Below are 16,209 nucleotides of genomic sequence, written 5' to 3'. Positions count from 1 at the left end.
TATTATTAGAATTACTTGTAAACAGATAGTCTGATAAACTTGACATACTGTTTACAGCTGATTCACGAACAAACAGCTGACCACTACAAGACATTGACACTGCAGGCAACGGTAAGACATACTGTGTGTTTTATTATGTCATGTTCATGTTTCAGTACACAATAAAGCGAATAATACAACATTTGCAAATTATCAATACAACAAAAGTTTACAAAGTATTTGACTTTGCTCATTAATTATTTCTTATCAAAGAATGCTGTTGAAGCAACTTTGTATAGTGTTAAATATGACCTTTATGTTTCCGCAATTAGTTAAATGCAAAGATTGCACTTTTGTTATCAGAAAACAATGTACCGAATATTAAGCGTTTCTAATGCCTGTGCTAGTAAACAATCGTTCCCAAAACAGGAATAGTCAGTGGTCATACGGATAAGAGGAGGTATTCTGGCCTAGAGGAGTTAATGTATTCGGCCCAGATCTATTCAGACGGCTTAAGGGGTCAACTTTTACATTCCTGTTATAACAACGGGGTACATATAAACAGAGATCATCTCAGATAATCTCAGTGTTCTTCTGGCAGTCTCAGGTATGTCTTCTTCTGCTCATCTTCTTCTATCGTAGAGTCCTGTGCCTTGTGTGAACACATTTAATAGTGTTGAATCATCCCAGCTTATGTAAGGATGAATCATTAAAATAGAACTTTAAAAAAATGTAATTTCTTAGGATTTTTAAATCTTAATTATATTTTAAACACAAAAATCAAATTAAAAATATTTATTCACCAAATTATATCTTAAATACAAAAAAATAGTTTAATATTCAATACAAATTCTGAAATTAATCATATATACCTTTTTTCACTAAACTACTACAAAAAGACAATGAAAACTACTCATGCACAATTAGAATTGCAACAACTTAAAATACAACTTTAATGCAATACAACTAAAAGAACAATATATTACTTTGAACTTAAGTATAAAAATAAGTTTTTTTATAGGTTTTAAAATACTGTTTTATCATGTTCACTACCGAAGATTACAGTAGTAGTGAGTACCAAAATATACTACTAAGTACCTACAGTATTAATTAATTAAATGTCTTATAAATTATATATTTTTCAGCTAAGTGTCATGTTTTATTATAATTTTCTTTTTTAATTTACAGTTGCATGTAACTGAGAAATATTGTGTTTATAAAAATAGTTATTTTCCTATAAAATTTTAAACTGTGGGGTAGCTTGTGCAAATTTCTCACTCCTCTTGTGTTGCAGCTATAAAAATTATATTTTTGTTTTTGCCCTTCTAATTTGATTTTTTATATTTATGTCATAGATTCCAATACATGAACTTATAAACCTGTCAAAGTATTTAAGACAGAAACATATTCCAGAATATGTATTACATTTTCCACCAAAACTGTTCTTATTTCTATTTTGTTTATATAACCTATATACATTTTGAATCCCTAGAAACAGATTTGATATGCTATGGTAATGAATAAGTGCACTTTAATGAATATCATTATAAACAAATACTTAAATTATTATTAATATTCCAATTATTAGTCACAATGAAGTTCTTTTTCCAAATAGTATACACTAGTAATGGTACTCTTGATTTTCAGTATGAATAACTGAAAACTCAATTGAACTGATCTATTTTATCTTGACCTAATACAGATTTTTTTGTAAATTTAAATTAGTTTGGTTTAGTAAGAAATAAGATCAGGTTAGTTTGTTTAAAAAAGTGTTGTATTGTATAAAAATGTTCCAGTATTTTTACAAATTTTGTGAGAAACCCTATTTCTAAATCATTAACAGTTTTTGAAGAAGCCGATAAATTACAGTCATCATCACATAAACAGAGTTTTCTTAAACACTGTTGACAGGATCAAGATGTAAATTTAGTAACCACTGTGAATAGCAAATAAAAAGCAGAGGTCCAAGAATGGACACCTGAAGCACTCCATGTTTTATTATCTAAGGAAAAGAGTATCTAATGATCTGATTATTTGGTATGTGTGAATGTGAAATTTCAATATATTTTTGCCTGTCAGTTATATGATTTAAGATTTATTCAATACTTTATAAATCTAATAAATTTAAATTCTATAACAAAATTTTATTTTATCCACTATCAAATGCCTTAGGAAGGTTCATAATCTGTAAAATTACAAATACTGTTTAATTCTTATCAATACTGCCTGTAACTAATTCTATATAATCAATGAAAACTGGAACTTTTACTTTTTTGAAATCTGTGTTCTTTATTAGAAAGTACGTTTCTCGTAAGATATAGTAAAAAATCTAATGCACATTGCCTTCTCAAAATGTTGGAAATTATGGAAAACCATATACTCAAAAGTTCTCATTATTATGGTTATTTCCTTTTTTAAAATATCAGAACAACTTTTGACATTTTATATGTTGATCAAAATATGCCAGAAATAAAATAGGAATTAACAAGATGTGATTTTGATTGTATTAGTGATGTTCTTGCAAATTTTATTACCTTATTGGAACTTAATAATAATTTATGTCACTTCTGTTTCATTAATGAATGGGCATATAAAATAATGTCTTCTTGATAAATAGCAATAAAATCAATTACACTATTAGTTTTATAATATGCTTACTGTTCATGAAATACTGTATGAAAGTCAATAATGTGTTGCTATGATTTTAGATAGTACAACGGTTTAGTATCTTTTACATAACTTTAATATTATTTAAATCACTCAATTGTGAAACAAACTATAATTTAATCATTCTAAAGACTCCCACAGAGTTGAATGAGTATAAATATTATAAATTGTACATTAAAATAAGATATTGTGACCACAAATGAGAGAATAAATTATTTTAAGGTTTAATATTGCTCTTACAAAGCAGAACTGAAGGTTGCTTCAGTACAGCTAAAGTTGATCTTAAAAACCTTTAATCAATCAATGTGCAGTAGAAAAGTATCAATTTGGGTACACTAAGTAAAATAAGAATTAAGCACCTAATACAAATTTTAACAAGGATATGAACTGTGTATACCTATGAACCTTTATGTTGTAAAACAAACTCAAATCAAATAAAAACTATCCAAAATTAGAAATATTCTGTGTAAGTTTATGCACTGTACTTCCAACTTGAAGAAACTTAACACGCTGATTGCAATGCAACAGACGCCATAGTGCACCATATCTTGTTACAAGTAGTCAAGGTCATTCTATTTACAGATGCAGTAACTGCAGTTGTGTAATATAGGTATTGCAGAAAAGACCAATACGCGTTTTGTCTTGTTTTTGTGATGTGCCGTTCTGCTCGCCAGCAGTTTGTGTTTTGTTAAATGTAATGTTTTGATATTTTTTGTCACAATATTTCCACTGACGTTTTATTTTTGTGTAAGTATTTTAACATGATGTCTAGACATTGTAAGGAAACTAGTAACACAAAGGTTTTCTATAACAGAATTTTCAGGATAGTTAATCTCCTTGTTTAATTCATTCTACTGGTTTTTGGAATTCAAACTCGTGTATACATTCACTCCCAGAGCGTACATGAACTTATAGTGCTGCTTAACCTATCAGTAGACACTGGGGCTTGTAAGTCAACTTGTTACCAATTATAGCTAGATCAGTGTCAATATGTAACGCTGTGTGAACTTTGATTGTGTGAACACACGCTCAAACACTCCAATAGATTTGTTTATAATAGTGCTGAGTAGACTATTTTCACTGAATATTGTCCATAGTGAATGTCCAATGGGGAACATATGAAAACAACGCCACAAATAAATGAAGTTTTATTGCATATCAACTGTTATCTACAGTGTACAACTCCTGTAAGCTAATTTCTCAAGTTATTCAATATTTAGGTTTAATTCGTTTTATCAGTTCTGGGGGTTCAAAAGTGAATCAATATATTCGTATAATAGGTTCATCCACAGAGCTTATACAAACTTAAAATGCCACTTAATCTAAAAGTAGACATTGAGACACTTGTGAGCTAAGTTGTGAATATATATGTATTATGGCTAGATTAGTGTTAAAATAATTAACAATATAGAGGTAATGTGAACTTAAATTGAAACAACAGTAGGATTGTGAAAAAATATTTTATAGTTTTGTAAAATTATCACAACAATGATTCAAATACATTTTTTTACTAATGACAAATAACTATTGCTTTAAATTTATTACTTTTTGTTGTTAACAGTGCTGTATCATTCAGAAATGGACAATGCTGAGTTGTATGCAGTGTATAATTCAATGCAGAAGAAGGATACACAGAAAGCTCTTGCAGAGTTTATGCCCAGATTCTCCTGGTCTGAAGATGAAATGATCCTTGATGTTGGATGTGGACCAGGAGATGTTACTGCAGAAGTACTCTATCCTTATTTGCCATCTTCAGCCAGACTGGTGAGTTCCTTTGCTAACCTCAGATAGTCTGGTCAGTTCCTTTGCTATTCTTAAGTAGTCGAGTGAGTTCCCTTACCATCCTAAGCAAGTCTGGTGAGTTCCCTTGCCATCCTCAGCTAGTCTGGTGAGTTCCCTTGCCATCCTCAGCTAGTCTGTTGAGTTCCCTTGCCATCTTCAGCATACCTGGTGAGTTCCTTTGCTATTCTCAGGTAGTCTGGTGAGTTTTCTTGCCATCCTCAGCTAGTCTGGTGAGTTTCCATGCCATCCTCAGCATACCTGGTGAGTTCCTTTGCCATCCTACACTAGTCTGTTGAGTTTCCTTGCCATCCTCAACAAGCCTGGTGAGTTCCTTTGCTATCCTCAGGTAGTCTGGTGAGTTTTCTTGCCATCCTAAGCAAGTCTGGTGAGTTCCTTTTTCCATCCTCAGCTAGTCTGGTGAGTTCCGTCATAAATTCCCTCCAATCAGTGTAATTATGGAAAATTAAATGTGTTTCATCAAGTAAGAAAAGTAAACGTTTTAAATGAAATACTGTTTACCAGGTTTTTAGAGAGCAAAGGATAAAAAACCTGTAACGATTTTGATAACAATTTAATCATTTAGAATAGTAGCTATTGTAATAATGGTACAACTGAGTATACAAATTTAGGTTTAATTCATCAAGGTTAAATCCATTAAATTTCTTGAATATCTTGGTATAAAAGAGTGAATTACATTTTTCTTATGTTGGTAAAAATCAGTAATTAAGACTATAATCAGATGCTATCTCTGTGATAACTGAGATAATACTGATGGTCTGATTTTTTAAAAGATATTTGGAACATATTAAGTCAAAATATTTTACAATTTACATGTTTACAAAACACTTTACATGTACTTTTGACTATATAAAATGTTACATTTATTAAATTTTCCTCTTCTTATGACATTATATTAGTATAAAATCAGAGAAAAATTATACAAAAAGTGTAAATGTTGATCGGGTTATAAAAGAGTTAAATATTATGCACTATAACTAAACAATGTAAGCATGTGAAGAAACATATTCTTCAATAAATATACACTGCAAACAGTTTGATGTCTCTACTAACATAACTTATGCTCTAACATAACCATTGTAAGGGCATGGGAATAAAAATTATTCTCCTTGGAATATACTTAAAGGATTGGATTTCTTTACTAAGAACATAACCAATATCCAGAATCTGACAATAAAAGGTACTCTTCTAAGAATATACACTTAAGATTGTGGATTCCATGAACATATACTTCAAACAGTTGAATTTCTCAAATAATAACATAACCATTGTCAGAGTTCTTGATTGAGGAAAAGTACTTATTCAATAATATATATTATGTAACTCAAAACTTAACCAATGTCTTTTACAAAGGGACATCTTCTAAACTGATTTCATTTTACTGAGTCTGTTACATCCAAAATCGATTTATTATCACGTTCACGACAACAGCTAAATTCCGAACTTTTTTATATGCCATTGAATTTTTCAATAATAATGGCAAAAAACCATAATTGTTCTTTAAATTAAATGTCTAAGTAGAACAAGGTAAGTATGTAGGCTTCACAGTTTTTAACAAACTAATTATTTCAATATGTTTTTTCAATGTGTTTCCGTGCACCTCAAGAGGTACCTAAAAATTAAGTAATTGTGCGCCCAATAGAGTACACGATAGTCTGAGGTATTTTTAAGAGCAGAAACGAATTTAACAAACCACCAATACAGGCAAACAATAAAAACGTAATAAAGAAATACATAGTGACATGTACCTCATCGGGAGCACGACACGCTTTACGAAAGCCTGGAGTGTACCCAACCGGTTACACAATCAGCAGTTGTGAAAGATCGCATGTACCCAATGGGGCATACATCGTCGTGAATGTGTTATGGAGTTAAATTTTGAATCAGACATTCATTTCATCATTCTATGCATTTAGCATATATAAGATCATACAAAACATTATTATTTGGAGTATTTTCTTGAAAGTTAAATATTACAATTGTGTACTTTTTACAAGATGTGTTCAATTGTTGTAACAAAGCACTTGTGTTTATAGGTTGGTGTGGATATCAATCCTAAGATGGTGGAGTATGCAAACAAAAAGTATTCATCAAGGAGTATAAACTTTAAACAGTTGGATTTTTCAACGAAGAATATAACTGAAGTCTTTCATGAAAGGACATTTTCTAAACTGTTTTCTTTTTACTGCCTACACTGGATTCAGGATCAACAGTAAGTCTATTATGTTTACGTCTAGTTTCATCAAACTAACTGGATTCAGAAAAGCAAAGGAAAATTTTACTGAAATAAAATTCTCTTTTGAGGAAAAGAGATTCATTGAAGGGGAAATGTTCTATTTATCTAAATCGCTGATTTAAAACACAGGTGGTAGACCAAGAAACTAAACAAACTTATCTAACGTATTCTGAGAGCAAAGAAAAACTTTTTTGTTCCTTGTCACTTATTTGGAGGCACAGTATATATATATATGTGTGTGTGTGTGTGTGTGTGTGTGTGTGTGTGTGTTTTGTTACACTGTTTAGTTATTATTATCTTCTATAAATAATAATATAATTATTTTACTAAATGATTTTTATCCTCCTATTTTAAAGGTTAAAACACACACACACTCTAGAGAGAAAGAAATTTGTTCAGTTTTGTTCTTATTTATAAGAGAATTGGCCTTTTAGCATTCTTTAGCTTTTTGTACTCCCTACTCTGATCTGACATTAAATGGTCCATTAATTTATTACTATTCTGAAGAGTGGTGTCATTAGCATAGAGTGCCGATTTATATGACATGCCGTGTGCAGTCATTTATTGCCACAGTGAACAAGAAAGGCCCAAACACTGATCCTTGTGGCACACCCAATATAACATTACAAAGATCAGATTTATCCATCCTCTGTACCTCTAACTTATCTGCTTCCCAACAGTAAGATATGATGTAACAATTTTTAATTCAATACCTTTTACACCATAGCAGTCAAGCTTTTTCATCAGCAAGTTGTGCGGAATGCAGTCAAAAGCTAGTGAAAAATCTACTAGTGCAGCAGAAAGTATGGTTTTACTCTCAACACTTTTTAGAACTTTACTAACTACCATAGGGATTGATCTTGGGGCCACTGACGTTTTTGTGTTAATTGATGTTTTAGGCTTATTGAATTAATATAACCTAGGCTATATACCACTGAAAGCATTGACTGCAATTATATTACTAACTCATTTCTGAAAAGTCCTTATATGACTTTTTGAAAGTACAATAATAATAATAATCTTGAAATATAATAATAATCACTAGAAATTTAATTTAATTTCTGTAAATTAATTTTAAAATTTACTAATGTAGTTAAGTATTGTTATGATGTAATCACAATCAATATTCCAGACAGACCGCAAAGAACATTTGGAGCGTGTTGCAGCCTGGTGGACAATTTTTAATATTGATGTCACCTAAAAACGCAGTGTTCAAAGTGTACCAAATTATGAGTCAAATGGACAAATGGAAATCTTATATGAAGGTAATGCTGTAGAATGCAAATTCTCTAGAATTAGCATTGGTTTATTCTCTATTCATAAAGAAGATTGTGTAATTATTGTAAGTTTCTAATTTTGTGTATTTTATCAAACCATATCAATCTCATCTTTTCTTATGTTTTCCTTACACACAATTAAGGTAGATCAAAACAAAAATTTTTTAATTATAGAGGATTTGTTACACAAACATTTCTTAATTTTTGATTTTTAATAATGTAAATAAATTCAGTTTAATATTCATTTTTCCAGGACTTGGACGACTTTATCCCTTATTTCTACAATTCAGCTGACCCTTGTGAGGAGATCAAACACGTGCTGACAAGTCAGGGGCTGGATGTTCATGTGTGCGAGGAGAGATTAGGCACAGTTTCTTTTCCCAACAGGAAAATACATATGCGTAAGTTCATTCTTAATGCTTGAATAAAATATAGTTTTAAAATGTTGGTTGAGAGTTATTATATAACAACTAATTCAGATGGTCCATAAACAGTTGAGCCTTTCTGTATGCGTGTCTGAAGTATGTCTGTCCTCATGTATTTCAAGAACCATTTCAGGCAGAATTTTTTAACTTTAAAGGCATGCATGTCTTTCAAAAGGATAATTGCTAGTTATTAATGACACTATAGCATTTCAGAGAGACAGCTCATGAAAAATTTCAAATAAACTTAAAATAAAAATAAAAATAAAATAAATAATAATACAAGTGTAAAATAACAGAAAGGAACAGAAGGCTGCAAATCATGCTAAATTCTTGGGCATCTTTATTGGCAGAGATTTAAATTGGGATGCCCATATTAATTATCTTTCAACTAAGTTGTCTAGAGTAATTTATCTTCTCAGATGGCTTACATTTTGTGTTAATACAAATTATGCGACTTATTTTGCCTTTTTTCAATCCTTTATAAGGTATGGAAAATTGTAATGTGGGGCAATTTAAGTAAGATTAATTTAACATTCTTTTCCTTCAAAAAAAAGGTCTATAAGAAAATAATTACTAACTCACAGCCATTTGAACATTGTAAACCTCTTTTTACTATTTGTAAAATTCAGACCATAATAAACGTGTATCTCTTTGATCTTATGAAATACATCTTTCAAAATCCTCAATTAGTAAAGCCTAGCAGTATAAAACACTCCCACAACACCAGGAATAAAAATGCTGCATCTTATTAATTTTAATAGATTGAGCAAAACTCTTGAAAGCTATTCTGTTATTACACTAAGGGTATACAACCATTTGTGTTACACTACGTCCTAAAGTACAATAAAAAATATTTATAAATAAATATTACTTATGGCTGTTAGATAACCAATTTTATGCACTGAACGAGTTCTTCCCATTAAAAAACCTTTTATTTTAAATTCCTCAATGCCACTGGCATTAGTATTGTACTGTATTTGAGTATTGTAGTTTATGTTTGTGTAACATAAGATTTAGATAATATGAGATTTATAAGTATTTATAATGCTATATTTATAATGAAAGCTGTAATGAGACCTTTGTCAAAGATCTTTATTTTATGGCAATAAAAAATGTTGATTGATTGAACAAATAAACATCACCATTAAGACTAAATCTTTCATGATCTGAAATACTATGCCTAAATAAAATTAAATTATGAAGTAATGGTAATATAAGAAATTATAAAATAAATTTGGAATGAAATAACTTGGAATTGGAAGTTGTACTTTCGTTTATGAAAAATAAAAAATATCAGATGGCACTTTTGTAAAGTTTATCGTGATTAATAATATATTTTTTAAAGGTTACACTAATCTTTCATGATGGTTTTTAGGATCAAACGAAGCAGTGAACCCCTTTGTCAAAAGAATGAACCAAGACACTCGGGAACAGTTCATGGCAAGTTTCGAACAGGTGGTGGAAGAGAACCAACTCTTCAAGGAAACCATCTCGGGAGAGATACTGGCCGAAAATCATCTAATAGTTGTATATGGAAGGCGCCCGCTCGTGGAAACATATGCTGAACCTTTATAGCAAGAAAATGTCTTAGTTTAAGAGAAGTACTTTAGGAATTTTGTTATTAAAAGTTATTCATTTTGTTTATATTCAATTTAAAAAGCAGCCAATCTCTTGTGTGCATATTTTGTTTAACATTATATGCACTGTGATTGAGATATAATGTGATATCAATACAAATAATATTTGTTCAAGACTGATAGAATCAATTTGCCAAAGACGTATTATACTATTTACATTAACTTCAAAAGTAATCTATAGTTAATCAGTATCTAATTATTATACATGGTGTTAGTTACATTAATCTCTGTTACGATAATCTCATTATAAGCAGCAAAAACTTAAAATTACACAACATTCATATTCACTACTCAATAGATGAATGAATTATAAATGAAAAATAGTATATATATATATATATATATATATATATATATATATATATATATATATATATATATATATATATATATATATAGTTTAGCAATAAATAAACTATAAAAACACAACTTATATTGTTAATAGAATATGATTGATCATAATCATTAATTAATATAATGCATGAAAACTAATGAGAGGGGAAAAGAGCTTTATTTTCCTAACAATTGAAAATCAAAGTATTAGCCTATAGAATCTTGAGAACAAAAATAATAGAGGGAATTAAATATGAATACACCTAAGTAGCCATGGTCACAATGGACTGTTGCCTGAGTTGGCTACCTTCCAAAGATAACTGCAACATTTACTTTTTTTATTTTAATAATTCAATTCTCTATTATTTTCCGTCCATACGTCCTCACCTTTTTTAAGAATCTTCTTAGCCCACGCAATCCCTGTTCATAATATATGATAGGCATTTATAGAAATTAATAGTGTTCTTTGAAAAGATTTATATTCCAATGGATCTGCACAAGTCAGTGAAAAGTGTCCTTCAATTTTCTGAATCTGCACAGAGAACACAGTTAACTAATTCAGTGCACGCCTAAAACCCTGTAATGGACTGTAAATATATCGCAATTGTTTGATAAATATAAAGTGTGGTGAAGTTTAAGATTTTATAAGGCATACAGACTGTGATGTTGAGCATTTCTTGTTCTCTTTTCCTTGAAAAAATAAAGGAAGTGAAAACAACTGTTAGTTTGTTTTGATAAAACGATTTTGTCAATTTTCATTAAATTTTGTTATTATATATTTATAATATTTGACAGTATAATTTTAAATTTCCACCACTACAGACAGTTTATTCCAATTTATTTACAATGAATCTTTTAGTAATGTATCTATACCATTGTTAATTATTTTTGTTCATTTCTTTCTTTGTTATTATTTATCTTGTTACTTATTTTATGTTTAGTTTTATACTTCTCTTTCTTTGTTAATTCAATGCAGTTACCTTGCTAGTAGAAATAATCTTTGTTTATAATTCTCTAACAAGTAGTTTTTAAGACTAAAATAGACTACCATTATTCGTAGTAACATAACCTATACTTGATCATTAGTTATGATTTTTGGACCATACTGATTTTAAATATAATGATTTTATACTTGTTTAAAATTTAATCTGTGATTTTCTCCCTCTTTTACACTCCTTTCCACCTTCCTTTTCTCCTTTCTCTCCTACTCCCACCCAACTACCATCCCAATGGTGGCAGTGGCCAGAAGATATCCATCAAATTAAGGTCATTGTTCAAGTGGCATAAACGGATATGTAAACCACCAACTTGTCTTTTACCTCATATTACGTACCTTGTTTTGCTATTATAGTAAAATTCACATGTTTATAAAAGAGAAACAAATGTTTCAATATATCTTTTAAGTGGGACAACACAATTACATGGCTGCTGATGTTGAAATGCTGAGAGCTTAGTGTTAGGTGATTTTATCATGTAATATTAACCAGAAATGGATTTTGGTGAGGAAATAACCAGCCTTCTCGTCATTCATCAAGAATAGATTCATAAAAAAAATAAACAATAGAGAATTACCGATCTCAGGTTACATAAACATTAAATATTTATTCTAGAATCTAACCCATACTGAAGGTAGTCAAACACCCTTCCCTGATTTTCCAAAACCGACTCACATATGTTAATAAGGTTACATATTAACACACATCCACATCCACATGGACTAGCATAGGTAGTAGTTACTGCACAATCAAACTTGTCTACAATTCTAGACCTTAACTCCTGACCAATCCTGTCACGACGTTTCTCCTCTGTTAATTATGCAGATCCTACAATTGGGTGGCCTTTGCCTAGCTCCTCTTTTTCTGTCTCTAACTCATACTAACTAATCATTTGGCCTGGCTTACTCACTGGGGACTTTGACAATCAAAATGATCAGTTATGAATATCACATCTCTCTTTGTTAAATCCTTGTCTCACTTCTGAAATAAATTTTCTATACAGGAACTAGTAACTTCTTCCCCGGTAGGGTTCACTTCTGGTTGGTTTTTATCTGCCAGTTGAACCCACAGTGGGTACAGCAAAAAGCAATGTGTCACTTAAATCTGGGCAAACCTTATGGATGTCCAGGAGCGGCAGGTCTAATCTACTGCAGGAGGACTGTTGGAGTTGGTGAAGTTTATTCCCTAAGAGTCAATGGTTCTTGCCAGCCTAAACATAGGGGCATGATTTGACTGGAGAGGCTTGTTCTGAGCTGGCTTCTCCTTCTTCCGAAGGTACATGAGTTGACATTAGTGCCCTAAACTTTTCCTCATGAATCTTGACAGAAGGTGGCCCCTAATCTTTCCCATCAAAAATATCCTGTCACTCCAGAAGCAGCGCAAAGGTCCTTATAGCTCAGGTGCAATTTTCTACGCTTGTTGTCCTAAGAGAACAAAAAAACACTAGTAACGTCATAGGGGATGTTAAAATGTTCTTTGCTTCACATCATCCATCTGGCACGTCACGGTGAGGAACCAATGTTCATGCGGGAACTTGAAAGCAGCCCAATTCAACAGTACCCATCCTTATTATCTTCCATTGTTACTATCAAACCTTTCCCGAACCGAAAATCTTGCCACATTATTTCATTACAATGTAGGTTTTATGTAATGTGTCAATACGGTTACATAAGCAATAGTACAACAGTGATATACTTCTCTCTCTCTGTCTCTTCTCTCCTGATTAATAAAGCACTGTGGTACCTTAGTACCTTATTTTATCATTTATATATTTTGGTGGTCACTCCCAATAACAGTATTGACTCCTTTTTTTGATTCAGGGAAAGTTTGGTGTAGGAATACAGCCTGAATTTATGTTTTACTGTACGTTTCTACTTTACTGTCTGCATGGTGTTTAAAATGTCTACTAGTGTGTAAAGTTGCCAATACTTGTTGTAACTATCAGTGCATAAGTGGTATTTACACTGCAGGGTGTATTAAAACACTAACTGAAAAGGTCAATGGTTTCTTTAGATTCCAAATCACAAATAAATTTTACAGGCTCAAATAGATGTTATGTCCATCCATAATATCTGATGGAGAAGGTGCATTTATATTCTCATCAATAGAATCTAGGCAAGAGTTCTTACGTTTATGTATTTTACTTATCTTAGGGGTATTGGAAGGAGATGATTAATTTATATCCTCTCTGATAGGGAGGGTGAGTGTGTATCATTTGTTTCAATCTTTTGTTTAGACACTCGTTTGCTGGATGACAAGGGTGCTTTTTGTAGATAATTGTTTCCATCATTAGCAATCATTCACATTAGCAATGTGCTTACTTGAGGACTGAACTAAGATGTTATGTCACATCGCAATGGGGTGGTTGATGTTAGGTGTATGAAGAATGTCCAAGGGAACTTGACCTATTAGATCAATGATTGCTTCAAATGCTCGTGACGAACTTGGTGGAACATCAGTTACAATGTTTCCATCAAAGTAAGTAAAACCATTTAAGTATAATCCTAGATTTGTGAACAATAAATTTATACATAATCCTAGCCTCTAAAAACTATAATAAATATAACTATCGTGTCTTTGTGCTTAGAGAATAGTAATGAAAATTTGGCTTGCATTGTTGTTTCAGGTTATCATAGGTCACTAATAGATAAATCGTAATCAATGTTAAATTTCATAGGAATTCACACTTTTAGTACATGGCACCTCTCATTATATGGAATGTGTTTTAAAAATAAGAGGCAGACAAATTTGAATACCCTAAGGCAAAGGTAAGAGAACACAAACAGCATACTACGTGCAAAAATAGGTAATGAAAATAAGTATTTTTTGGCACAATTTCTCAACCAACCAAAATAAAGTTTTTTGTCTTCACTTTAAAATACAAAAATGTTTAGTTTTCTCAAGCTATTAATAGATATCATACCTTGCTATTTGATATGTTTGTTAGTTTTTAAGACTGAAATATCCTATATTTGAACTATTAAAAAAATTTTTAAATGTGCTTTTTATAAAGAGTACTTCTTGTATCCTTGGATAAAACTTGGATTTGCTAAAATGTTCAACAAGGTAATAGTAAAAAAAACCTGTGAAACATTACAACTTTGACATTTTGGACCATTCCGTATGTAAGAAGCAAAATGAATTCAAGGCTCAACCTACATACCTTTACATTAGAAAATATTTAAAAAATGATCCCTACTCCACAAATTTGGCATTATGGGGTATTCTTTGTGTTAAAAACTACTTTTCTGAATTCTTTAGGGTCAAAATATGGGGGTTTTCATTAAAAAAAGAAGGTAGGTTTCTCAGTTCAACCACTATACATCACGGACGGCTGGTCTGCTTCAATCTCTCTCTCTCTCTCACTCTCTCTCTCTCTCACTCACTCTCTCACTCTCTCTCTCTCACTCTCACTCTCTCACTCTCTCACTCTCACTCTCACTCTCTCACTCTCACTCTCTCACTCTCTCACTCACTCTCTCACTCACTCTCTCACTCTCACTCTCTCACTCTCTCACTCTCACTCCCTCTCTCTCTCTCACTCCCTCTCTCTCTCTCACTCTCTCACTCTCACTCTCTCACTCTCTCACTCACTCTCTCACTCACTCACTCTCACTCTCTCACTCTCTCTCACTCTCACTCTCTCTCTCACTCTCACTCCCCCTCTCTCTCTCACTCCCTCTCTCTCTCTCTCTCACTCCCTCTCTCTCTCTCTCACTCCCTCTCTCTCTCTCACTCTCACTCTCACTCCCTCTCTCTCACTCCCTCTCTCTCTCACTCCCCCTCTCTCTCTCACTCCCTCTCTCTCTCACTCCCTCTCTCTCTCTCACTCCCTCTCTCTCTCTCACTCTCACTCTCACTCCCTCTCTCTCTCTCACTCCCTCTCTCTCTCTCACTCCCTCTCTCTCTCACTCCCTCTCTCTCTCTCACTCCCTCTCTCTCTCTCTCTCATATATATTTGAGCCTTGATAACATGATCGAATAACTCAAAATCTTTGATAAATCAAACTATTTCAAATCCTCTTGAACTTCTCATAACAGTTACTTTTAATACCACATCCACAATTCCAATATTTTGATATAAATAACTTGACAATTAATAATTGCCACTGTCTGGAGTATTACGTTAAAACTCTGGGACTTCTAGCCATGTAAACCTCTATAAGTTTAAAATGAGAGACCTCAATAAATTGAAGTTCAGCAATTATACAAGAAGCATGCCAAACAACCTTCCATGTTGTAACACAATCTCCCACATCCTTTGCCACTGATGTAAATTCACTTGTTTACTACAGTGCTCTGTACCATGCTTTGAGATTTGCTAGTGTAATCTAATATAATTTCTCTATTTAAATCTGAGATAACTTCTTAATTTTTAATGTTGTATTTATTCTTAAAGTACTTGTTAGTGAATATATTTAATATTCTTCATTTTGATCAAAATGAATGAATGTTGAAATCAATAATAAATCTTTTATTTAATTTGTTATTGAGAGTGAAAATGTTATTCTTCTATTGACTTTTTAAAAGATAGATTATAAATTTAACCATGACAAACGATAAAAACATAAGTACAATGAGACATGGAACAACAACAGATGCTGTGTTTACAAGACATTTTGCATAATTTTATTCCAGAATTTTTATTTATTATTTGAGTTATTATAGACCTATAATTTCATGTTTATAATGACAATGAAAATGAAGTAATTATTTCGGAAATACAAGATTTTAGTTTAAATGATACTATCCAAATTATAGAAACTAATGAATGGTAATAATAAGAATGTATAAATATTGATCACTTTAATATTTACAGGTCAGTGATCATTGTAATATATGAAATTTAAAATATATTCC

At 31.5% G+C, this 16,209-nt stretch overlaps 1 protein-coding gene across 2 annotated transcripts; it reads left to right on the top strand.

Annotated features, from left to right (window-relative positions):
• Positions 1 to 445: 445 nt before the first annotated feature.
• LOC124356647 (juvenile hormone acid O-methyltransferase-like) lies at positions 446 to 10,337 on the top strand. 2 transcript variants are annotated; one of them, XM_046807774.1, is made up of 6 exons: positions 446 to 586; positions 4,208 to 4,410; positions 6,483 to 6,658; positions 7,815 to 7,947; positions 8,213 to 8,360; positions 9,760 to 10,337. In XM_046807774.1, exons 2-6 carry the CDS (start codon positions 4,225 to 4,227, stop codon positions 9,957 to 9,959), a joined length of 843 nt encoding a protein of 280 aa, XP_046663730.1. In that variant the 5' UTR covers positions 446 to 586; positions 4,208 to 4,224; the 3' UTR covers positions 9,960 to 10,337. The 2 variants fall into 2 exon arrangements, with proteins under 2 accessions (XP_046663730.1, XP_046663729.1); XM_046807773.1 differs by lacking the exon at positions 446 to 586 and adding an exon at positions 3,244 to 3,393.
• The last annotated feature ends 5,872 nt before the right edge of the window (positions 10,338 to 16,209 follow it).

This window comes from Homalodisca vitripennis, chromosome 3, assembly GCF_021130785.1.
Source record: "Homalodisca vitripennis isolate AUS2020 chromosome 3, UT_GWSS_2.1, whole genome shotgun sequence".
Taxonomy (NCBI): domain Eukaryota; kingdom Metazoa; phylum Arthropoda; class Insecta; order Hemiptera; family Cicadellidae; genus Homalodisca; species Homalodisca vitripennis.
Note: the sequence above shows the minus strand (reverse complement) of the source record. Positions and strands in the feature narration are given on the sequence as shown.